Source organism: Gorilla gorilla, chromosome 1 (genome assembly GCF_029281585.2).
Source record: "Gorilla gorilla gorilla isolate KB3781 chromosome 1, NHGRI_mGorGor1-v2.1_pri, whole genome shotgun sequence".
Taxonomy (NCBI): Eukaryota; Metazoa; Chordata; class Mammalia; order Primates; family Hominidae; genus Gorilla; species Gorilla gorilla.
Genome location: NC_073224.2, coordinates 174,823,605 through 174,849,210, shown reverse-complemented (window position 1 = coordinate 174,849,210; position 25,606 = coordinate 174,823,605). Strand labels below are relative to the sequence as shown.

General features: G+C 45.7%; 1 protein-coding gene and 1 pseudogene across 4 annotated transcripts in view; both read left to right on the top strand.

Moving 5' to 3' along the window:
- The first annotated feature begins 11,094 nt into the window (after nt 1–11,094).
- AK4 (adenylate kinase 4) overlaps nt 11,095–25,606 on the top strand; it is an 84,384-nt gene continuing 69,872 nt past the window's right edge. The window contains exons 1-2 of one of the 4 annotated variants that reach the window (XM_004025918.5): nt 11,095–11,240; nt 11,889–12,162. In XM_004025918.5, coding sequence (XP_004025967.3) covers nt 12,018–12,162 — 145 coding nt within the window. In that variant the 5' untranslated portion in view covers nt 11,095–11,240; nt 11,889–12,017. The other 3 variants (XM_004025917.5, XM_055350062.1, XM_055350070.2) reach the window with 3 other exon arrangements.
- LOC134757133 (small ribosomal subunit protein uS14-like) lies at nt 16,074–19,751 on the top strand (annotated as a pseudogene).

The following is a 25,606-nucleotide window of genomic DNA, read 5'->3' as shown; positions in this document are numbered from 1 at the left end:
ATTCATGGCCTCAAGCTATCCTCATGCCCCAACCTCCCAAGTAGCTGGGAATATGGGAGTGCACCAGTGGGCCAGCTCCAGATTTATCTTTCTAAAATATCAAGTCAGTCATATCACTCTTGTACTTGTATAACTCAATGATTCTCCATTCCTTTAAAATAAAATCCAAATGGTTAGGATGGGCTGGGCATGGTGATGCCTGTAATCCCAGCACTTTGAGAGGCCAAGGCAGTTGAACCACTTGAGGTCAGGAATTTGAGACCATCCCGGCCAACACGGTGAAACCTCGTTTCTATCAAAAAATACAAAAATTAGCCAGGTGTGGTGGTGCACACCTGTAATCCCAGCTACTCAGGAGGCCAAGGCATGAGAATCACTTGAACGCTGGAGTTGGAGGTTACAGTGAGTCAAGACTGCATCACTGCACTCCAGCCTGGGCTACAGAGCAAGACTCCATCTCAAAAAAAAAAGAAAAAGAAAAAGAAATTGGGCATGGTGGTGTGTGCCTGCAGTTCCAGCTACTCCAGAGGATGGGGGCCGGGGGTGGTCACTTGATCCCAGGAGTTTGAGGCTGCAGTGAGCCCTGATAGCATCACTGCACTCCAGCTTGGGCAATAGAATGAGAACTCCATCTCTTACAAATAAAACAAAATGACGCATTTCAATAATTACCAGTTTTGCTGGAAAGGCTTCTTGTGTCCTCAGACAGACTTGAGTGCTTTCCCCCTTTCTTTTTCTTTTGCTCTTATTTATTTATTTATCTGAGACAAAGTCTCACTCTGTCGTCCAGGCTGGAGTACAATGGCGTGATCTCAGCTCGCAGCAACCTCTGCCTCATAGGTTCAAGCGATTCTCCTGCCTCAGTGTCAGGCCTCTGAGCCCAAGCTAAGCCTGTGACCTGCGTGTATACATCCAGATGGCCTGAAGCAACTGAAGATCCACAAAAGAAGTGAAAATAGCCTTAACTGATGACATTCCATCATCGTGATTTGTTTCTGCCCCACCCTAACTGATCAATGTACTTTGTAATGTTCCCCACCCTTAAGAAGGTTCTTTATAATTCTCCCCACCCTTAAGAATGTACTTTGTGAGATCCACCCCCTGCCCGCAAAACATTGCTCCAAACTCCACTGCCTATCCCCAAACCTGTAAGAACTAATGACAATCCACCACACTTTGCTGACTCTCTTTTCAGACTCAGCCCGCCCGCACCCAGGTGAAATAAACAGCCATGTTGCTCACACAAGCCCTGTTTGGTGGTCTCTTCACACGGACACGTGAGACACTCAGTTTTCCGAGTAGCTGGGATTACAGGTTCCCCCCAGTCACGCCCGGCTAATTTTTGTATTTTTAGTAGAGAGGAGGGTTTCACCATGTTGGCCAGGCTGGTCTCGAACTCCTGACCTCGTGATCCGCCCACCTTAGCCTCCCAAAGTGCTGGGATTACAGGTGTGAGCCACCGTGCCCGGCCTTGTTCTTTATTTTACGTATTTATTCAGAGCCTATCACATGCCTGTCACTCAGCGAGCACAGCAGAGCTGTTGGTTCCTTACCCATATCCCTTCAGCCCTCTCATCAGATCTTCTGCAGAAAATTCTTGTGCATAGGAATGGCTTTCTGGGTCTTTCTGCTTGAGGGATGCCTCAGGAGCAACCTTCTACCAATGAAAAACAAGTTGGGGGACAGATATCCCAGAACACTTCTGAAGTGTGTTCTACACAGCCATTCAGAGGGTCTGTGAGGTTGAGTTCCATTCGCACATAGAGGTAACTCACTAATTCAGTATATTGTGTTGGCCTTTCTCCCTTTCCTGTTTGACTTTTTCTGTCCTTTACTGTGCTATCTAGGACCACCTCTCAAAGAAGTGACTAGACCCAATTCATTTTCTCAGGAACTGGGGCAATCCCAAGCCAAGACAACTAGACTCTGGGGATAAAATTGTTACCGGTGGAGGTTGTCCAGGTTCTTGGCATCTTGAACAAAGAATTGGACATCACGCCCAAGAAAAGCAAGGAAAGAATGAAGCAACAAAAGCAGAAATTTATTGAAAATGAAAGTATGCTCCACAGGGTAGGAGTGGGCCCAAGCATAGGGGCTCAAGAGCCCCATTACAGAATTTTTTTTTGGTTTAAATACCCTCTAGAGGTTTCCATTGATTACTTGGTGTACGCCCTATGTAAATGAAGAGGATGATGTAAAATTACAAAGTCATTTACTTGGTGTACACCCTGTGTAAGTGGAAGGGATATTACCTGTCATAGCTGAAGTGTTTCCATTTGATTTAGTTCTAGAAGTCCTTAGGTTCCCTGCCTCCAGGCCCTATTCTCCTGCCTCAAAATGATGAGCGTTCATACTTTACCATATTGCATGGAAATATTAATAGTAATGTAAGCTGCACAAGGACAGAGATATTTGTTTTATTCATTGATGTGTTGCCAACATCTAGAACAGTGCTTGAAATATAGTGTTGAATAAATAGTAGCAACAGCTAATATTTATTGAGTGCTTATGATGTGTTTGATGTGATTTTTCAGAGATAATTTAATCCTCAAAAACCTTATGAAAATAGATATTAGTATTATTAGTGGTAATTATTCCCCTTTGGATATAGGAGAATTAAGGTTAAACAATAGGTCTAAATCACCCAGCTTGTAAGTGATCGTTGGAGCTCAGAAATTAATACCCCAAAATATGGGGCTTTGACTTGCTGAATTGAAGAAGTCTCAAGATCTCTCTGACCTCCCACCTCCACCGTCTCTCCCAAAGCACAGGATGAAGTTGAAGTTCCTTTATCTGCCTAAGATCCAGACCTACCAAGAACAATTGTTTTTAATTATCCTCCTTTTAAGACCAAAAATGTAACCACAGCTGAATAGACCCTTTCACGAAGTAACGTGTTCGCCTCTCTGTCTCATTCAAATTCCAAAGAGAATGATTTACAAGTTAATCTCTGTTCACATTCATTTATCTATTCCTTTTTCCTCTTCTCCCCTCCAAAAATCTGTTTTTCCACCATAACCTGTTTTGCTAAGATGATATATAACTTTCTTAACCCTACTGGGAGGGTAGGTAATCACTGTGTGATCCTCCCCGTGTACACGTTAATAAAATATGTATGCCTTTTCTCCAATTAATTTGTCTTTTGCGAATTGATTTTTCAGGGAATCTTAGGAGAGCAAAGAAGTATTTCCCTTGGCCCCTAGAATAACATTTTAAAATAATCTCTAAATATTTAGAGATTAAAAATAATCTCTAAATAATCTCATAGTTAAGCGGGGTGCAGTGGCTCACACCTGTAATCCCAACACTTTGGGAGGCCAAGGTGGGTGGATCACCTGAGGTCAGGAATTCGGGACCGGCCTGACCAATATGATGAAACCCCGTCTGTGGGGAAAAGAAAGAGAGATCAGATTGTTACTGTGTCTGTGTAGAAAGAAGTAGACATAGGAGACTCCATTTTGTTCTGTACTAAGAAAAATTCTTCTGCCTTGAGATGCTGTTAATCTATAACCTTACCCCCAACCCCGTGCTCTCTGAAACATGTGCTGTGTCAACTCAGGGTTAAATGGATTAAGGGCTGTGCGGGATGTGCTTTGTTAAACAGATGCTTGAAGGCAGCACGCTCGTTAAGAGTCATCACCACTCCCTAATCTCAAGTACCCAGGGACACAAACACTGCGGAAGGCCGCAGGGACCTCTGCCTAGGAAAGCCAGGTATTGTCCAAGGTTTCTCCCCATGTGATAGTCTGAAATATGGCCTCATGGGAAGGGAAAGACCTGACCATCCCCCAGCCCGACACCCATAAAGGGTCTGTGCTGAGGAGGATTAGTATAAGAGGAAGGCATGCCTCTTTGCAGTTGAGACAAGAGGAAGGCATCTGTCTCCTGCCCGTCCCTGGGCAATGGAATCTCTTGGTATAAAACCCGATTGTATGTTCCATCTATTGAGATAGGGGGAAACCGCCTTAGGGCTGGAGGTGGGACATGCGGGCAACAACACTGCTCTGTAAGGCATTGAGATGTTTATGTGTATGCATATCTAAAGCACAGCACTTAATTCTTTACCTTGTCTATGATGCAGAGACCTTTGTTCACGTGTTTATGTGCTGACCTTCTCTCCACTATTATCCTATGACCCCGCCACATCCCCCTCTCCGAGAAACACCCAAGAATGATCAATAAATACTAAGGGAACTCAGAGGCTGGCGGGATCCTCCGTATGCTGAACGCTGGTCCCCTGGGCCCCCTTATTTCTTTCTCTATACTTTGTCTCTGTGTCTTTTTCTTTTCCAAAGTCTCTCGTTCCACCTAACGAGAAACACCCACAGGTGTGGAGGGGCAACCCACCCCTTCACCCATCTCTACTAAAAATACAAAAATTAGGCCCGGCACAGTGACTCACGCCTGTAATCCCTGCACTTTGGGAGGCAGAGGCAGGTGGATCATTTGAGGTCAGGAATTCGAGACCAGTCTGGCCAACATGGTGAAACCCCATCTCTAAAAAAGATACAAAAAATTAGCCAGGCGTGATGGCAGCCGCCTGTAATCCCAGCTACTTGGGAGGCTGAGACAGGAGAATTGCTTGAATCCAGGAAGCGGAGGTTGCAGTGAGCTGAGATCGCACCACTGTACTCCAGATGGGGCGACAGAGCAAGGCTGTGTCTCAAATATAAGTAAATAAATAAAATACAAAATAAAAATACAAAAATTGGCCAGGTGTGGTGGCAGGCGCCTGTATTCCCAGCTACTTGGGAGACTGAGACAGGAGAATTGCTTCAACCTGGGAGGCGGAGGTTGCAGTGAGCCGAGATCGTGCCACTGCATTCCAGCCTGGGCAACAGAGTGAGACTCCATCTCAAAAAAAAAAAATTTTTTTTTTAATTATTATATCTCTATTTATCTACCTATATCTTAGAGTTTCCCCGGCACATAGTAATTACTCAATACACACTAATTGTCATCTTCTGCTCTTAACAGAAGCCCAAACTTAAAAGTCTCTCCTAAGTGGGATCCCCTTTCCTTACCCAGCCTTGAGGAGCTAGGCTTGGACAGAATAAACTTAGTATTCAGTTTCAGCCCCTTCATCCAGCTGGAGCAGGAAGAAAGCTGTACTTCCTCTGGCAGTTAACTTTGCACAGAGGAAAGACACGCCCAAACACATCTGATCTCCAGGCATGCCTACAAATCCCAAGGCAGCTTCTAGAAGGAATTCTCCTATTGATTGTGGTTGGGAACGTGGAGTGAAGAATGTGAATGACACAGTCCTGTCCATCCCCACTACCAGACGTACAAATTGGAGCAAAGTTTTGAGCAAGACATCATCATTATATCATTATGTTTGAGGGAAGAGCATAAGAGATTGTTAAACTGCTTTCTAGTGTTTCAAGGTGAAAAGACCAAGGGTGGGAGTTCCACATCTTCCTGAGAGCCTGCCTCTATCATATACTGTTATTCCAGGAATGATTTGTAGTCTGTAGCTCATGGAGAATAGTGGGCCATACCAGGTAAACTTAGAAGAATGTTGATTTCTTTCCTTCTAGTTTTCTTTTGTTAACAGCTTGGGAGCTTTTTTCTTTTCTTTTTATCTGAGAGGGCAGGGCTGTAAAATAGGTGCTGCTGCCTTTTCAAACCCTGTTAAGATGTTACAGGTTAATAACCATGTGGGCTGGTAAAATTGGGGCTAAGATGATTCTTTCACTTGTAAGAATGTATGAGGTCACACATAATACCATGTTAGTCCTTTATACACCATTTATTCTTCTTTCAGCACAATCTTTTGGCTTTTTGAGTATTTATTGAGTGCCTACAGAGAGAAAGGAACAGCACATGCTGGGACAGATATCTTATTACTCCTTCCCATTATTTTCTTTTCTGAATCTTTGCACATATAAGCCACTAGCCTTTCTGTTGTCTTTCCAGAGATGCTTCACAGAAGACAAAGAGAGACATAACTCTATCCACTCATTCATGCAGCAGTCCATCTTTTAACAATGTTTGCTTAATATTCTCCATGTGCTGCATTTTTACTAAGCTGCGTGGAAACCATGGTAAAAAAGATGAAGCCACTATGTTAAAGGAGCATACAGTCTTCATCAAATACAACTGAAATAAACATGAAATTGTGATACATGACAATGATGGAGAGATGTGGTAGCTGGAACAATGGGGGTTTGAATTTAGAGGTGAGGTCAGTGTCGTGCCTGTGAACTGTGGTTCGGGTGATATTTTTAATCATAGCATTACAAAAATCTGGTGAGTCATATTAAATTAAGTTTCAAAGGTACACTTCGAGGTACATTAGATTATGTGCAATGTATTACCGATAGTGGAGGAGATAGTTTGATGTGGTACTAGAAATTATTCAAAGTGGTACGTGGTCTGAGGCCCAGCATGGTGGCTCACACCTCTAATCACAGCCCTTTGGGAGTCCGAGGCGGGTGGAGTAGCTTGCACTCAGGAGTTCCAGGCCAGCCTGGGCAACATGGCAAGACCCCCGTCTCTACTAAAAATACAAAAAAAAAAAAAAAAAAAAAAATTGCTGGGTGTGGTGGCACACGCCTGTAATCCCAGGTACTCGAGAGGCTGAGGTGGGAGGATTGCTTGAGCCTGGGAGGCAGATGCTGCAGTGAGCCAAAATCACCCCACTGCACTCCAGCCTGAGTGACAGAGCAAGACTCCATATATAAAAAAAAATTAAACTGAATATTAGAAAGTACTCCCTGTCTTATTTTCAGCCATGTGATTTCAGTTAAGCAGAGTCTCATGTAGATGCTGTATGTCTTAAACACCTTTTAACACTTGGTAAACAAACTCTCCAACCCTCATCCCACCCTGCTTGGCTCTGTTATTTTTTTTTTTGTTTTTTGTTTTTGTTTTTTTTTTTATTTAGACAAAGATTAAGCTCAGAAAATCAATAGGTGATAGATTACAGCTGGTATTTGGTACCTTATTTGATTTTTCTTGTACTTATTTCAGTGTATCCTTTTGCTTATGGTTAGTGAGTTATTATTATATAAAATTTCTTTTTCAAATTTATTTATTTATTTATTTTTGAGACAGAGTCTCACTTTGCCACCCAGTCTAGAGTGCAGTGGCGCGATCTTGGCTCACTGCAACCTCCGCCTCTTGGGTTCAAGGGATTCTCCTGCCTCAGCCTCCTGAGTAGCTGGGATTACAGGCTTGCGCCACAACGCCCAGCTAATTTTTGTATTTTTAATAGAGATGGGGTTTCACCATGTTGGCCAAGCTGGTTTTAAACTCCGGACCTCCGTCCGCCTTGGCCTCTCAAAGCGCTGGGATTACAGGCATGAGCCACTGCACTCAGCCTCAGATCAATTATTTAAACAAACTCAGTCAATATAAAAAAAATTAAAAAAACATGATAAGCAAATAACAGCCAAGGTGGTACAATGTTATGGCAAAACTGTAAAAATAGTGTGGAAATAACTGAAGTTTAGAAGAACAAGAGCACTGTGCTCAGAATGAGGAAATCAGATTTGAGGTCCGGCTCCCTTTGTACTATCGTCCCAGGCAGGCAATGCTGCATGGTACTGAGTGTGTTATGAGGGATAGAGACTTGCCAACATTAACGGATTATTACAAAGGGTATATGTTTGAGTACAGAAACCTCAGACTTTAGTGTTAGAGGGGAGACAAAAACATAAATAGTTGTGTAATAACTCAAAGACTGTGATAAGTATTACAAATGGGTTAAAAACCCTAGACAAAGGAAATAGGAAGAAGTTAATTACCTGAGTGTACGTATATGATAAGAATGGCTATCATTAGGCTGGGCACGGTGGCTCATACCTGTAATCCCAGCACTTTGGGAGGCCGAGGCGGGCGGATCACAAGGTCAGGAGATCGAGACCATCCTGGCTAACACGCTGAAACCCCGTCTCTACTAAAAAAATACAAAAGATTAGCCAGGCGTGGTGGCAGGTGCCTGTAGTCCCAGCTACTCAAGAGGCTGAGGCAGGAGAATGGCGTGAACCCAGGAGGCGGAGCTTGCAGTGAGCTGAGATCGTGCCACTGTATTCCAGCCTGGGTGACAGAGCAAGACTCCATCTCAAAAAAAAAAAAAAAAAAAAGTGCCAGGGAACTGACTAGGTGCTTTGTTGTATTATCTCATTTATTTCTCACCATTCAGGAACTGGGTTTAGAGAGGCTAAATAATTGACCCATGATTAATACTGGTGATGATGATGTTTACGACTGAATACTTATTGTATGCCCAGCCCTGTACTGAGTCCTTTATATACATGATCTCCATTTAAGCTTCACCATAAGACTTTGAGGTATTATTTTCCTTTTACAGATAAACTAAGGCTCACAGAGATCATGAAATTTGCAGTTAGTGAATGGTGCTGTTGCAATTTGATCTCAGGTGTGTTGGACTCCAAAGTCTGTTTCTTCATCTTCTGCTTCACTTCCAAGTCAGCAGCAGCTGAGCTGAGGGACCTTGAGATGGCCGTGCACTGGGATGGTCCATTGAGGGCTCTTTTGTGAAATGCGAGGTTCCAATCTTGGTTTCTCTAATGTGTGTCACAACTCTTTGTTTCATAATTTATACTCCTAAAAGCATAAAGTCCTAGAATCATGTGGGTGGCTAGCACTGTTCCATGACACTATAAGGTAATGTTGGTAAAGACATTTCAAAAGTAGACAAAAGAACTAGGTGGTAGGGTAAGGTAGGGCTATAGGATAGCTAGTCTGTGTGGGCTAAAAGCCATATTTCCTGTGGAAAGCTTTACAGTCAATTCTTAATAGATATGAAGCAATCTTCAGGATGTACTAAATCCAACCTCCTCATTTTACAAAGTAAAGAGGTTAAGAGCCAAAGGTCATACATTGGCAGAGGAATCAGGACACCGCACATCTTGTGTCTCAATGCTCTGTTCACTATGGCAGTGGTTTTCAAGGTGTGGTCTCCAGATCAGCAACCTCAGCATCACCTGGGAACTTGATGGAAATGCCCACCTTCAATCCACTGAATCAGATTCTGTGTGTCAGGCCTCTAGCCCATGCTAAGCCATCATATCCCCTGTGACCTACACGTATATATCCAGATGGCCTGAAGCAACTGAAGATCCACAAAAGTGAAAATAGCCTTAACTGATGACATTCCACCACTGTGATTTGTTTCTGTCCCACCCTAACTGATCAATGTACTTTGTAATTCTCCTTACCCTTGAGAATGTACTTTGTGAGATCCACCCCCTGCCCGCAAAACACTGCTCCTAACTCCACCGCCTATCCGAAAATCTATAAGAACTAATGATAATCCCACCACCCTTTCCTGACTCTCTTTTCGGACTCAGCCCGCCTGCATCCAGGTGAAATAAACAGCCTGATTGCTCACACAAAGCCTGTTTGGTGGTCTCTTCACACGGACATGCGTGGCACTATGCAGGGGGAGCTCAGCAACATGTTTCAACATGCCTTCCAGGTGATTCTGATGCATGCTCACTTCTGAGAGCCACTCCAAAGAAGTATCTGCTACATATTATACACATATGCCCCCGCCCCCAGACCCCCAAGTTCTTCCTCTTTGTTCCCAGAAAAGGTTTGAAGGGGCTCAGTATCAGGTCTACAGCACACTGAGATTTATTTATTTATTTATTTATCATTTATTTGAGACAGAGTCTCGCCCTGTTGCCCAGGCTGGAGTGCAGTGGCGTGATCTCAGCTCACTGCAACCTCCACCTCCCAGGTTCAAGTGATTCTCTTGCCTCAGCCTCTGGAGTAGCTGGGATTACAGGTGTGCACCACCACACCTGGCTAATCATTCTATTTTTAGTAGAGACGGAGTTTCACCATGTTAGACAGGCTGGTCTCATACTCCTGGCTTCAAGTGATCCGTCTGCCTTGGCCTCCCAAAGTGCTGGGATTACGGGTGTGAGCCACAGCGCCCGGCCACACTGAGACATTTTAGAGGGAGATCAGTCTATGGAACAAACGCTGGCCTGGGGTTGGTGGCCTGGGTGTGCTGTCTGGCCAATTTTGTGCATGGAGTAAGCAGTGGGGAGAGGCTCTGGGTGTCAGGAAACTATGCCAGGCCCTGCCCTCCACCAACCCCAATCAAAGAGCAGTCAGGAACTGAGAGGGGGTTCTTCTCCACACCATCCCACTACTTGTGTCCCTCACCTTCTCTGAGTCCTGGATATTGGTGCTGGGAACTCTGCAACAAATTTCCTGAAAGGCAGGTGGCCTGTGGAAGGAAGGCAGAGGAGGGGGCCTGCAGAATGCAAAGGTGTACGGAAGGCATCTCTGCGCCCCTGCTGAAGATTTTTCACTTTATCCTGAAGGGAAGACAATATCTGAGGCCGGGAAATAATAGAAATTGATTTTCACTTTATCAGTATTCCTGGCAGCTGCACGGAAAATGGAATGGCACAGAAACTGGAGTCTTACGGGCAGTTATCCCACTAGTTGGGGTGGGAAATTAAAGGCTGTGTGTAAGGTGGGCACAGATCTAACAGAATGTGGATTGGGATATGCAGGAGAGGGTGGAGTGGGGGAAGACAGACTCCATTTGGACTTGGTGAGTTATAGGTGCAGCACCAACATAATGCGCATGGAAGTCCTGGAATCATTTACCAAGAAGGTCCTGAACACAGGTGAGGGACATCCCCTTCTTCCCTGTTTCCCAAGGCGCCTAGACTTTGGAGTCAGTCAGTCTTGGGTTCCAGCCTCCCGCTAGGACGCAATTTCTTGAGAGCAGGATTCGATCTGTTGTTCACGGCTAGATCCTAAGCGCCTAGAATAGTTTCTGGCACACAGTAGGCACTCAATAAACATTTGCAGAATGAATCAATGAATGAATGGTCACGCTCCATTCCTCGGCTGTAAACACAATGAAATCACCTAGCCGCAAACTTGGCGCACAGTAGGCGCTCAACAAGTTGTATTTTTCCCTTCCCTTGCAGTAGACCGCGGTCCCCAGGCGACCGCGAAAGAAAAAAAGGGGTTTCTCTACCTCGCGTGGTCTGCACCTCGCTTCGCCCCCGCAGTCCTCGCTGGGTCGCAGGGAGCACGTGGGCCAGGCAGGCTGGGTGGGAGTGGAGTGGAGTGGAGGGGAGGGGGCGGCGGCCAGCGGCTCGCGCGGAGCCGGTCTCCCGGGCTTACGTAAGGCGCGAGTCCCGCGCGGCCGGCCCGGGCTCCGCTACTGGGCGGGCGGAGGCGGCGCCGCCCTGCAGGATCCGGGCTGGAAGCCTCTCGGAGTGCTGCCTCCAGCCAAGGTGTGTGTTTATTTGATTGCTTTTGGTGACGAGGCGCGGGGCTCGGGCTCGTCGCGCGCCCCACGGCCGGGGAGCGCATCCGCCAACCCCGGGCGGAGGTGGGCCCCTCCAAGCGCAAGCGGGCGGCGGGCAGCGGCGGCAGCTGAGACTCCGGGGGATGTGACAGCCGCCGGGGAGGGGGCGAGACGCAGACCACACGTTGCCCACGTGCGAGGACCGGGCAGGGGCTCAGCCCCTAGGCCGCCCGGTGCGTGGGGCGGCGGGGGCTGGCTTTGAGTCACCCCCCCTTGTGCCAGCTTCCCCGGCTCGGCGGAGACTGGCTTGGGGATGCCTGGCCGCCCGGCCCCCTTCTCGGACGCGGCGTGGGGAGCGAGCTGGAGGAAAGGATGAAGGTGGGACTGGCCGGGCCGACCTCTGACCCCTGGAGGCCGAGTCGGCAGGGCGGGGCACGGCGCGCTCCAGCAGCTCTGCGTGGGGGCGAGGAGGTGGAGGAGGGCGAGGAGGTGGAGGAGGGCGAGGAGGTGGAGGAGGGCGAGGAGGTGGAGGAGGGCGGGGAGGAGTAGCGTGGCGCTCATTCCGCCTGCGACTCGGTCCCGGCGCAGGGCTGAGGGGAGGGGTTGTCTTAAAAGTCTCTCCTTCCCCCTGTAGGGGCGGCCGGCGAGTCCCAGTGAGAGCGGAGGGTGCCAGAGGTAGGGGGCCGAGAAACAAAGTTCACGGGGCTCCCTCCGGGACCGCGGTCGGGGCTGCGCGTTTGACCGCCCCCTCCTCGCGAAGGCAATGGCTTCCAAACTCCTGCGCGCGGTCATCCTCGGGCCGCCCGGCTCGGGCAAGGGCACCGTGTGCCAGAGGATCGCCCAGAACTTTGGTCTCCAGCATCTCTCCAGCGGCCACTTCTTGCGGGAGAACATCAAGGCCAGCACCGGTGAGGGGCTGCGGGGACGAGGGCCGGGGGCGAGCCGCGTTGGGTTGGGGTGAGGCCCTGGAGGGACTGGGGCTCCCGGATCGCGGCGCCCTTCCCCCGCCCGCGTGTGGTCGTGCAGGCTCGTACGTGCCGGGGCGCATGCAGCTGGCGGCCGCGCGGCTTAACCGCGCCCGGGGAGGAGGCCGAGGCTCCAGGGGCGGCCGGTGGGAGGTGCCCACGGCTCCTCTCCACCGCTCCTCCTGCCGCGAGGAATAGCCCGAGCCACCCGGCCGAGGGAACGAGAACTAGGCAGGGAAAACCGGGAGCTTCCTCTCACGCTGCCCTCCTTAAGGCAGAGCCGCCCCCGTACCCCTTAGCCCTGGCCCCCTCCCCCGAGTCCCTAGAGAGCCGCGCGCCCCCTCCCGCGGGAGCCCAGAGGCGGAGCGCCGCCCACCTGTGGCAGTCGGGCGGGGCCGCGCGCCGGGGAACCTGTGGCGCCGGGGGGCTCGCAGCCTCGCGCCTCTCCAGCCCCTCCACGCAGCCTCGGGCCTCGGGGCAGAGCCCTGGGTGGCTTTGAAAGGCCTGTCTGTTCGCTGTCGCCTTCTAAGGTAAACTCTCCCTAGCAACTCCCCCTCCTCCCGAAGCCGCCGGGCCTGGCCGTCAGGAGACTCGGAGGAGACTCGTTCTGATAAATTACATTTTGTAATGCAGCTTTCCTGGAAATGGCTTCTTGAGCTGCCTCTCTTGGCATGAGATGCCTCCTTTGGGTGGCGTGGTGAACTTGGGGATATATAGATCGCCTGATTTCTTAGTCTGACGGGGTTGAGTGCGTCCCTTTCCCCCTCTCCTCCCACTCCACGTTCACACCAGTTCCGAAAGAATTGGCGTTAAAAGGCGAGAGGTAGCGGTTGTGCTGCTGCGAGGCTCTTAACCCTTCTGGGATGGAGATGCTGGTAATTAGCAACTCCTTTATGAAAAGTTGTTCTTCCCAGCAGGGGTCCTTTACTGTCGCTGTACTTCTCAAGGATGTCCGGGCTGGTTATTGCCCATCATGGACTAATTATCCGGAGATCTGCATTTCAGAAGCACAGAGTGGCTTGAAAAGGAAGGTGGAGGACAGTACCAGAAAACAAAAGGAAAGCTTAAAAGCAAGGAATTAAGAAGTACCTTCAGAGTTGTATTCCTTATCTCTTAAGCAGATTGAAAAAGCGGACTTTTACAGGAAACTCTTCCCCCACCCCCGTGTCTCAAAAGGAAGAATTATGTGTACCAGATTGCACTCGAGTTTTCTGTTGTGGGTATTGTTACCTCAAGTGCGCCTATTTTGATTTTAATACATTCAAATGCATTTTATTCTTGGAATGCTGCGGTTTGAGGGGAGAGCGGCCTGAGAGGGAAGGCTGGCTCTCATCCTAAGGGTTTTGTGTTTAGGTTGGGCTTCTTCATGGTAGGGGCATGGAGTCAGTGAAGGAAGACAGTGAGAAGAGATGAGCCCATTCCATAATTCTCTGTACCTGACTAGGAGACTTGTTTCCTTCTATGAGCCCATTCCATAATTCTCTGTACCTTACTTGGTGACTTGTTTCCTTCTGGAATGAAGGGCTTCACGCTGTCCATCCTGGGACTGGACTCATAGCCCTATCCATGTTTAAAGAGAGTGTGATGGGAAGTAGCTTATTTCTGCACTTTCTTAGGGGCTTTGAAAATTTTCCATTTGCTCTTTTCCCTTGTTCTCTCTCTCTCTTTTTTTTTTTTTATTTCAACTTTCCTGTGTTCTAAATTTTAGTTTTCATTCTCTTTCAAATGCCTTCATTTCCTCCCCAGTGATCCTCCCTGGAGTGAGAAGTGACTATGAAATGTTTAGATTTTCTTTTTTCTGTTGGGAATCAAGCAGCTTTTTGCATGAGCCAATTAAAAAAAAAACTTTATCAAAGAGAGAAGAAAAATAAAGGACAGCAATTTGTTTTGAAAGTGGCTTGTTTCTAGTGAACTTTCGGGTTATCGGATTATTTTTCCCTCTCAGAAGGTCTGAGAATCTTATAGGCTTACTGCCTGGTAAATAAAACATTCCTTTCCACGGTATTTATTTTTCTGTCTGTTACCTGCTGTTTGCTTTTAGCTGATTTCCTGGTGGGAAGCACAACCACCCTTCTGTATGTACCCTTTATAATGGAAGGTTTGAAGGAGACGATGAAGCACAACAAAAACCCAGGAAATAGAACCGTGTAGGAATTTGAATTGGAAAGTAGCTCCGGCCATCTGCTCCAGCCTGGATTTGGGCACACTCTTGTCTACATGGCTTTCCTCCTCCTGCAGCCTGGTGAAAAGCTGCTCTTTCAGGAAAGGGCCATTCTGATGTCATTGCTTCTTGGAAGTCTTCCCTCACCTGCTCTGGCAGAATTCATCTCTTTCCTCTGCACATAACTTTTTTTTTTTTTTGAGACGAGTCTCGTTCTGTCACCCAGGCCGGAGTGCAGTGGCGCTATCTCGGCTTGCTGCAACCTCTGCCTCCCGGGTTCAAGCGATTCTCTTGCTTCAGCCTCCCAAGTAGCTGGGATTACAGGCGTCTGCCACCACGCCCGGCTAATTTTTGTATTTTTCGTAGAGATAGGGTTTCACCATCTCTACGAAGGTTCGAGGCCAGGCTGGTCGCGAACTCGGGACCTTAGATGATCCACCCGTCTTGGCTTCCCAAAGTGCTGGGATTACAAATGTGAGCCACCGCACCTGGCCTTCTCTCCTCTGCACATGTCTTATTGATTCTAATGTTGCAGTCACATATCATGCAGTGTAAAAATGCCTGTCTCACACCCAGTAAGCTATCTGCTGAGTGGCTGCTGTTTCAATGTTCTAGGTGCTGGGCGCAATAGCATTAAGATAATCTTGTGCCTCTTTTATTATTATTTATAGATATGGGGTTTTGCTTTAGTGCCCAGGCTGGTCTCAAACTCTTGGCTCAGTCTCCCAAAATGTTGGGATTACAGGTGTGAGCCACTGCACCTGGCCCATTCTTGGGCTTTTTGTTCTTTCTGCCTATACCATTGTACAATTTCCACTCTGAAACTTGGAGGACGGGGATCAGGCAAAGTACCTAACGTATAAAAGGAGCTTACCGAGTCTGTATTAAAGGCCTGGGTCACAAATTCTAGACAGTACATCTTAGTTCAGAAGTCAAGCAACCTATAGCATAGAGTCCATTTTGTTTAATTAGCTCTGATTTATGGTAAAAGTTTGTGTTTAATATGGATCTGAGATTAGCTTCATGGTAGCTGTCACCCATTGGCCCTTCCTACACTGCCTAGAGTGGTACAGGCTGAGGCTTATCAGATACCTCATTTGAAGAGTCACCCCCATATCTTTGGCTCACATTTTCTTTAGCACACTGCAAGAGTAAATAGAAGGGAGAGTTCTCTTAGATTGCCAGGAGTTGGGTCTTACCCTCTGTTATAAGGAATATTAGCTTTTCTCTGTGTATGTATGGGTGTGCACATGTATGTATGAGTATACACACACACACAGGGACTGGCACTCTTGAGTGAGTCCTACTACAAACTCTGATCAAATTCTGATATTTAATGATAGATTCTTTTATTGGGTCATATCTAAAGGATATGCAAATCCTGTTTTAAAGGTTGGAGAAATAGTGGTATTTTTTAAAATCACATTATACTGGATCTACTATCTCAAGTGCAGGAAAACTGGCACATCCCCATTTGGAAGCATCTTGGACTTAATTGAGATAAAAGATGTTAAGGAAGAAACCTGTTTCTGCGCTTGCTCTCTCTCTCTCTCGCTCTCGCTCTCTCTCTCTCTCTCGCGCTCTCTCTCTCTCGCTCTCTCTCTCGCTCTCTTGCTCTCTCTCTCTGTCTATATATATATATATATATATATATATATATATTTTTTTTTTTTTTTTTTGAGCCGGAGTCTCACTCTGTCACCCAGGCCGGAGTGCAGTGGCACAGTCTCAGCTCACTGCAACCTCCGCCTCCCAGGTTCAAGCGATTCTTCTGCCTCAGCCTCCAGAGTAGCTGGGACTACAGGCACACACCACCACGCGTGGCTATTTTTGTATTTTTGGTGGAGATGGGGTTTCACCATTTGGCCAGGCTGGTCTTGAACTCCTGACCTCGTGATCTGCCTGCCTCGGCCTCCCAAAGTGCTGGGATTACAGGCGTGAGCCACCATACCTGGCCTCTGCTCTCAATATTAACTGCAGCTCTTGCTGGAGTTTTGCTGATGGGACTAGCATTTCAAGTTAGTCTATGGGCCCAGCCTCTTTTTGAAAAGATGGCCTAGTTCAGAGGGCTCAGGGTTTTTTTTGGTGCTCATTAAGTATAAATGTGTGTCTTATGTAAGAGGGAAAACTTCTGAGAACTGGAAGATAGAAACATTATATTAGAGAGACTTGGGAGCCAGAGTTCAACAATGTATCTAAAACAGGTTTCAATAGTTATCCTTTTTATAGATCATACAGAGTCTTGGCTTATTACAGGGTTTCTAGAGTATGTTCTATTCCATTTCCCCCCCTAGCTTGGTGAGACTCAGGATGTAGCACAGGTCAAGCAAGCGTCTGACTGGTTTTGAGACCTCTCCAGTCCAAAGGTCCACTCCATATCCACTTATTATTGTTGCTTTTTTGGTTTCTTTGAGGATTTTCACACATATTTGAAAAACACTATTTGTGACTTGAATAAGGCGTTCCATGACAGTAAGTCTGCCTTAGCCACATGTACATCTGAATCTTTGCACATTCTTCCAGTGGGATTTTTTTTTCTTCTTTTTGAGACATAGTTTCACTCTGTGACCTAGGCTGGAGTGCAGTGGCATGAACACGGCTTACTGTGGCCTTGACTTCCCGGGCTCAAGTGATTGTCTTACCTCAGCCCCTTAAGTAGCTGGGGCTACAGGCATGCACCACCATGCCCGGATAATTTCGTATTTTTTTTGTAGAGTTAGGGTTTCTACATTGCCCAGGCTGGTCTTGAACCCCTCAGTTCAGGCAATCTGCCCGCCTTGGCCTCCCAAAATGCTGAGATTACAGGTGTGAGCCACCATGCCTGGCCAGGATCATTTTTTAGAAGTAGTTTTTTCTGATCAAAGTCATGCCTTGTACAAAATTTAGAAAATATAAAACGGTAGAAGAAATGAAAGCAGCAAGTAAAAGTTACCCTTAATTCCTTAAGGGTAATTTAAGCAAATAAATTAAAGGTGACTGTCTTAGGTTGTGTGATTAGGGAAGGCCTCTCCAGGAGGTGAATGTCCTCATTCATACCATAAACAATGAGCTTGTGATGATTAGGAACAGGTTGTTCCAGGAAGAAGGAACAGCAAGTGCAAAGGCCCTAAGGTGGGAATTAGCATAGCGTGTCTGAGGAACAGAAAGAAGTGGCAGTATGTTTGGAGCCTAGCAAGTAGAAGGGATGTGGAAGTAGGTCAGGTCAGAGAGACGAGCAGGTGCCAGATCAGGTAGAGCCTGGGGGATCCTGGTAAGGATTGGATTTTATTCCAAGGGCACTGGAAAGCCAAGGAAGGGTTTTACATAGGACAATGACATGAAAAGATTTACTTTCTAAAAGTTGATCTTTTGCCTGCTGTGTGGAGAGGTGACTCAGGTGAGCAAGAGGGAGACCAGTATGGATGAGGAGAGTGGCCTGTGGTTTGAACTTGTTGGTGGCAAAGAAGGAGAGAAATAAAGGGATTTGAGATACGTATGAAGGCAGAGCTGACTGGACATAATGAATTGGTTGTGAGAGGTGATGGAGAGAAAGAAGTCTACAAAGAATCCTAGGGTTTTGCCCTGAGCGCCTGCCTGGGTGAATGTGCTATAGGGTTGAATGAACTGGAATGTGTCTAACTAATCTTTTGTGGAACATTTGGGTTATTTGCATACTTTGCTGATTAAGAATGCCCTTGGAAGAGCACATGCGTGGGCTAGCTCCTTCCTTTTATCTTGTTGCACTCCTGACAGCAAGATGGGTCACCAGCAGCTGTATTGGAGCCACTGTTGAAAATTCAGCCAGGGTTCTCGCTCTTGTCGCGTCTGTTCAAACCGGCACTGTCTGATCCAGAAATGTGGCCTCAATACGTGCTGCCAGTGTTTCCGTCAGTACGCGAACGATATCAGTTTTATTAAGTTGGACTAAATGATCCTCCTTCAAATGATTATCCAAGGCATCTACCCAATAAAAAACCACGATAGTTCTTTGTACATAAAATAAACATTTAAACAAACAAAGAATGCTCTTACAAATGTCATTGTGTACAAATCACTGGACAGATACTTTCTTTGGGATAGGTCTCTAGGAATAAAACTACTGGCCAAAATAGAACTTAAATCACAGGGAGAATTTTTTTTTTTGAAGACGTAGTCTTGCTCTTGTCATCCAGGCTGGAGTGCAGTGGCGCTATTTTGGCTCACTGCAACCTCCGCCTCCCAGGTTCAAGCAATTCTCCTGACTCAGCTTCCCAAGTAGCTGGGATTACAGGCGCCCACCACCATGCCCAGCTAATTTTTGTATTTTTAGTAGAGACGGGGTTTCACCATGTTGGCCAGGCTGGTCTCGAACTCCTGACCTAGGTGATCCACCTGCCTCGGCCTCCCAAAGTGCTGGGATTACAGGTGTGAGCCACCATACCCGGCCGACATAGGGAGCATTTTAAACGTAGCTTACAAATATTCACTCAAGTTCTTGGTAGTTTATAGGTGCTACTTTATTTGTGTACTTTTTGGCTTAATGTTTCATTTAGGCCAGGAGTTCGAGACCAGCCTGGCCAACATGGCAAAACTCTGGCTCTACTAAAAATACAAAAATTAGCTGGGCTTGGTGGCGTGTGCCTATAGTCCCAGCTACTTAAGAGGCTGAGGCAGGACAATCGCTTGAATCCAGGAGGCAGAGGTTGCAGTGAGCTGAGATTGCGCCACTGTACTCCAGCCTGGACGGCAGAGCAAGACTCTGTCTCAGAAAGTAAATAAAAAAATGAAAAATATTTTATTTAGGTATGGATATATGTAGCATACACATATAAACTGATTTTCTGGTTATAGAAATAATATGTATAAGTTAGCAAAAGTTTATAAAGATGAAAACAATCACTTGTAATTTACCAACTGGAAGGAAAAGTTACTGCTAATACTTTTTTTTTTTTTTAGATGGAGTCTTGCTTTAGATGGAGTCTAGCCTTGCTCTGTCGCCTAGGCTAGAGTGCAGTGGCGTGTTCTCGGCTCTTGGCTCACTGCAACCTCCACCTCCCGGGTTCAAGTGATTCTCCTGCCTCAGCCTCCCAAGTAGCTGGGATTATAGGCACTTGCCACCATGCCTGGCTTAATTTTTTGTATTTTTAGTAGAGACGGGGTTTCACTGTATTGGCCAGGCTGGTCTCGAACTCCTGACCTCAAGTGATCTGCCCGCCTTGGCTTCCCAAAGTGCTGGGTTTACAGGCATGAGCCACCTTCCACAATGCTAATACTTTTATATACAGTGTATCCTTCTAGACTTTTTCAAGAACACACGCGTGCAAACACACACACACACATACATTTTGAGTTACATTATTATTGCATTGTATTATAGTATTACTGTTTTAAAAATTGTTTGCTTTAACAATGTGTCATCTAGTATTTTCCAATTCTGTTAAATACTGTTTTTTAATGTGAGTTAAGTACTCATGTATAATTCCAATATTCAAATATAATTTGTTATTCCATTTTTAATTTTGAAAAGGTAATACAGGTACATGCAGATGGTAAAATTTTCAAATAATACACTAGGAATAGAGTGGAAAGTTTCATGCCTATCCCTGACTCTTGGTTCCCCAGTTTCTCTCCACAGGGGCATCTGCTTTTAACTTTTTTTGGATGTGTATCCAAAGATTTTGTCATATATCTATAGCATTTATGTGTGTATAGCAGTGCCTCTTTTTTTAAATGTACACATTTGTTGTTTGTATTGCACTTAAGAAAAACTTAGCAGTAAAGCTTAGATAGTGGTTTCCATCAGCATGTATCAATTTACTTTATTCTTTTAAAAAGATATCTGCATTATCTTTTATTGTACAGATATATCATAGTTTATTTAGCCTTTCTCTTACATTTTGGCCTCAGGTCCTTTTTAACACATTTGAAAATTGAGAACCAAAGAAGCTTTGTTTATGTGGGTTACATATATAGATGTTAAATGGATTTGAAATTAAAATTTAGAAAATTTGCCGGGCGTGGTGGCTCATGCCTGTAATCCCAGCACTTTGGGAGGCTGAGGCGGGCAGATCATGAGGTCAGGAGTTTGAGACCAGCCTGACCAACATGGTGAAACCCCGTCTCTACTAAAAATACAAAAATTAGCTGGGCGTGGTGGCACATGCCTGTAATCTCAGCTACTCTGGAGGCTGAGATTTACTTGAGAATTGCTTGAACCCGGGAGGCGGAGGTTGCAGTGAGCCAAGATTGCGCCACTGCACTCCAGCCTGGACGACAGGGCGAGACTGTGTCTCAAAAAAAAAAAAGAAAATTGAGAAAATTTAAAAATATTAATTCATCAAAATAACAATAATCCACTGTATGTTAACAGATTTCTGTGAAAATTAACTATTTTCCAAAATGAAATCTAATGAGAAAAGTACTGTTATTTTTGCACATTTGCAAATCTTTCTGGCCTAATAGAAGAAAACTTTATTCTCATATCTGGTTCTTCATTCAGTCTTTGGTGCTATGTTGTTTTGGTTAAAGTATTTGACGAACATCTGGCTTTATACACATGTAATTAAAGGGGAACTCATGGACCCCTGAAAAGGTCTCATGGACTCACAGGAGTCCTGGGACCACAATTTAATCAGTCCCCTGTTGATTGGAATTCAGGTTATTTATAGTCATTCGATATACAGAGCGTGCTGCACTGAATGTCCTTGGTAAATGTGTCTTTCAACAAATGTTTGAGTGCCAGGCAATCTTGGCTTGTGGGATGCAAAGAGGTGAAACAAGGTCTGTTCCTGAAGGAGCTGCTGTTTTTTGGTGGAGGCAGGCAGTCAGACAGGCAAGCAAACAAGAAGAAAATAACACAATTGGGCTGGGTGTGGTGGTTCATGTTTGTAATCCCAGCACTTTGGGAGGCTGAGGCTGGAGGATTGCTAGAGACGGAGTGTCCAAGACCAGCTTGGATAACGTAGCGAGACCTCATCTTTACTAAAAATAATGTAAGAAAATTAGCTGGGTGTGGTTGTACACACCTGTAGTCTCAGCTACTTGGGAGGTTGAGGTGGGAGGATCACTTGAGCCCAAGAGGTTGAGGTTGAAGTGATCTGTGATCATGCCACTGCACTCCAGCCTGGGCAACAGAGCAAGACCCTGTCTCTGAGAAAAAAAAAAAAAATTAACTGAGGCTGCAAGATGTGCATGCTTACAGAAGAGGCAGCTAACCCAGCATTTAGGAGGAGGTGAGATTTGGGAAGGCTTTTTAGAGGAGGCGATTCCTGAGCTGAGTTTTGACAAATGAGTACAGCTACAAAAAGATGGCGTGGTCATTGTCACAGCATACCTGAAACTCCTCTTGTAGAGTTTGTTTATGGTCCACAAGAGGTCCTTGCTTTTATGGCTTGGCCTTACCTTTTCTATTATCATTTTAGTCCGCATCCATCTCTAATGATATTGTCAAAGGAAAGGGTTATCACGCCTGCCCCATATCACCTTTCCAGCCCTCATTGCTTGTGCTTGCCTTTAAGATATACATACACATAGTGGCATTGTAGTATATGCATTTAAACTTCGGCTTTTAACTTCTGGAACTGAAGGATGGCAAACAATCCTACAACTAGTAAATTGGGCTTCAAACTGTTAACTATAAATTCACCCATTCTGAAAGGCATGTTGAATTACCTGTTCCCTTCAAAATCTACCGAGTAAATTGTTAAATGGTATTATATTATGCTAGTCTGCTCTTTAACAATCTGTATTGGTGCATATTGTGAGAAGGTTTAAGGAGTTGGAAATTTTTTAAGTTTTTTAGATGATGTACTTTCACAATGGACAATGGATCAGATATTTCAACCATGTATTTTCCTTTAGCAAACTAGATTTTTTTTTTTCTTTGAGGCGGAGCCTCAGTCTGTTGCCCAGGCTGAAGTGCAGTGGTGTGATCTTGGCTCACTGCAACCTCTGCCTCCTGGGTTCAAGCGATTCTTGTGCCTCAGCCTCCCGAGTAGCTGGGACTACAGGCTCCTGCCACCATGACCTGCTAAGTTTTTCTTTGCATTTTTAGTGGAAGACGGGGTTTCACCATGTTCGCCAGGCTGGTCTTGAACTCCTGACCTCAGGTGATCCACCTGCCTAGGCCTCCCAAAGTGCTGGGATTACAGGTGTGAGCCACTGCACCCGGCCCAAACTAGATTTTTTAAAAAAAGCATGAGTAGATAATAGAGGCTTTTGGATTACTCTGTGTATTTTACCCCCTCCACTTGATGTTTAAGCTCTCAGGTTGGCCTTTAAGACATAGTACAAAAGGTCTTGTTTGTACAGCTTCATGTAGTTGAATTTAAATGGCTGATGTTATATTTTAACAGTCTCACCTCTAAGTTCTGAGAGTTTTTGTACTAGTTAAACAACAGATCCAGGAGCAAGCATCCCTTACTTAGCCAGACAGATAATACTGAAATAATGCAGAGTCATTCTTGTTTATCATCTAGCTTCCAAGAAGCTAGAAATCAACTATTTTTTGATCTTCAGCACCTTCTGTCTGGGCAGCAGTAACCTGTAACCCTGGCATTTTATAATTCTTGTGACTTGGTCATAACCAACATTTGCAGGGGGCGAAGCAACTGCCAGGCCCTGGACTGACTAATGAATGCAAATTATCTCTAATTCCCACACAGATCTCCAGAGCAGTTTTTGTTATATCATTTGCTTTACAAATAAATAAATGGCCTCAGAAAGGTTGAGTAACTAACTTGGTCAGGTGCAGTGGCTCACGCCTGTAACCCAGCACTTTGGGAGGCCAAGGCGGATGGATCACTTGAGCCCAGGAGTTAGAGACCAGTCTGGGCAACACGGCAAGACCCTGTCTCTACAAAAAATAAACAGAGTTAGCCAGAGTGGTGGCGCATGCCTGTAATCCCAGCTACTTGGGAGACTGAGGTGGGAGGATTGCCTGAGTCCAGGAGGCTACAGTGAGTCTATAGTGAGGCTACAGTGAGCTGTGTTTGAGCCACTGCACCCCAGCCTGGGCAACAGAGCGAAACCCTGTCTCAAAAAGAAAAAAAAGTTGGCCAGGCGTGGTGGCTCACGCCTGTAATCCCAGCACTTTGGGAGGCCCAGGCAGGTGGATCACAAGGTCAGGAATTCGAGACCAGCCTGGCCAATATGGTGAAACCCCGTCTCTACTAAAAATACAAAAATTAGCTGAGCATGGTGGTGTGCGCCTGTAGTCCCAGCTACTCGAGAGGCTGAGGTACAAGAATCGCTTGAACCCAGGAGGCGGAGGTTGTAGTGAGCCAAGATCGTGCCACTGCATTCCAGCCTGGGCAACAGAGACGAGACTATGTCTCAAAAAAAAAAAAAATGTTGAGTGACAAATATGTGGCCTCAGAAAGGTTGAGTAACTTGTCCTACTAAGTCAAACAGCTAGTTAAAGAGAAACTAGCATTCAAACCTGGGGATCCATAGCTAGGATTAAACTTCTTCCCATTATGTTGTGCTGACATCTGAGTACTCTAGAAACTAGTGAAATACTCATGTCTTATAAATGCCATGTAGGGACAGTGTGTCTTAGTCTGTTTGTGTGGCTATAACAAAATACCTGAGATCAAGTAATTTATAAACAACAGAAATGTATTTCTCACAGTTCTGGAGGCTGGGAATTCCAAGATGCAGGTGCTGGCAGGTTTGGTGCCTAATAAGGCCTGTTGACTGCTTCCAAGGTTGCACCTTGAACTTTGTATTCTCACATGGCAGAAAGGATGGAAGAGGAAAAGGGCTAAAGGCCACATTAAGCTTCTTTGATTTTATTTTTTCTCATTTTAAAAATTTTCCACTAGAGACAGGGTCTCACTTTGTTGGCCAGGCTGGTTTTGAGCTCCTATACTCAAGCAGTTCTCCTGCCTCAGATTCCCAAGGTGATGAAGCCTCTTTTATAAGACACAAGACTTAATTTATTGTTTTTGTGTTTTTGTGTGTTTTTTTTTTTTTTTTTTGGAGATGAGGTCTTGCTCTGTTGCCCAGGCTAGAGTGGAGTGGTGCAATATTGGCTCACTGCAGCCTGGAACTCCTGGGCTCAAGCAGTACTCCTGTCTCAGCCTCCAGAGTAGCAGGGACTACAGGCGCATGCCACCACACCTGGCTAATTTTTAAATTTTTGGTAGAGACAAGGTCTCACTATATTGCCCAGGCTGGTCTTGAATTTCTGGCCTCAAGTGATCTGCCTGCATCGGCTTCTCAAAATGCTGGAATTAACAGGTGTGAGCCACCACACTACAGGGGAGGAGCCCTTATGACCACTTAAAGGCCCCACCTCTTAATACTATCACATTGGTTATTAAGTTTCAGCATATGAATCTGGGGGGCACGTTCAGACCCTAGCACCATGGATAGCAGGGAACAAGTATGCTGAGGCTCAGAAGGCCCTTTAAGGGTAGGATAGAGGGATGTACTTTTTGTTGTTGTTGTTCTGTCCCTGAAACATATTTTTTTAAAAACCTAAAAAAGGAAGCACTGACTTCCTCCTCCCATGATCAAAAGGACCAAAGGAGGTCAAAAATAGAAGCCATTTGGTTGTGAGGAGGTAGAAATTGCTTTTCATCATAATGGTAAGCGTTCAGGAATAATGCCTGAACTTGGTGTTATTTTATTATTCATTTGTCCCATTTGTCACATGTCCCAGCATTAGGTATGGGGAGGCGTGCAAAAAAGTAAAACTTGTTCTCTGTCCTTGAGGTACCGACAGTCTAGGGTTTGAGCTCTGAGTTCTACATTACGTTCCCAGGAGGCATGGCGGTGCGCATGCATGCAGGTAAAGCATGGGGGTCATAGACAAGGCAGCAAGGAGTGCTTTGTTCACATGTACCTTTTGCCTGTAATGCCTTTCACACTTCTTTAATCTCTCGAAGTCCATTTCTACTCTCATTGCTTCCATGAAGCCTTTCCACACCTGTTGCAGCTACAGGTCATTTTCTTCTCTAAAATTCTCTCATACCCATTGGTACCTTTAATTTGTTATTCATTATCTCTTGTAAGATGTTCTATTTCATAATTTCAGTTATTGTCTGTTGCCATTTGAATAGTAATTTTTTTCATGACGGTTCAGTTCAACTAATGTTTTAATAGGCTATAATGAGAGGAGAGGAGACAGAAAAAAATAAGACACCTCATATACCTTATGCCTTGTACCTGATATCTTCTGGAAGTACTCTAAAGAAAATGAGATAGTACAGTGAGGAAGAGTGGGAAGACTACTTGAGATTGTGGAGTTAGAGGCCTCTTTGA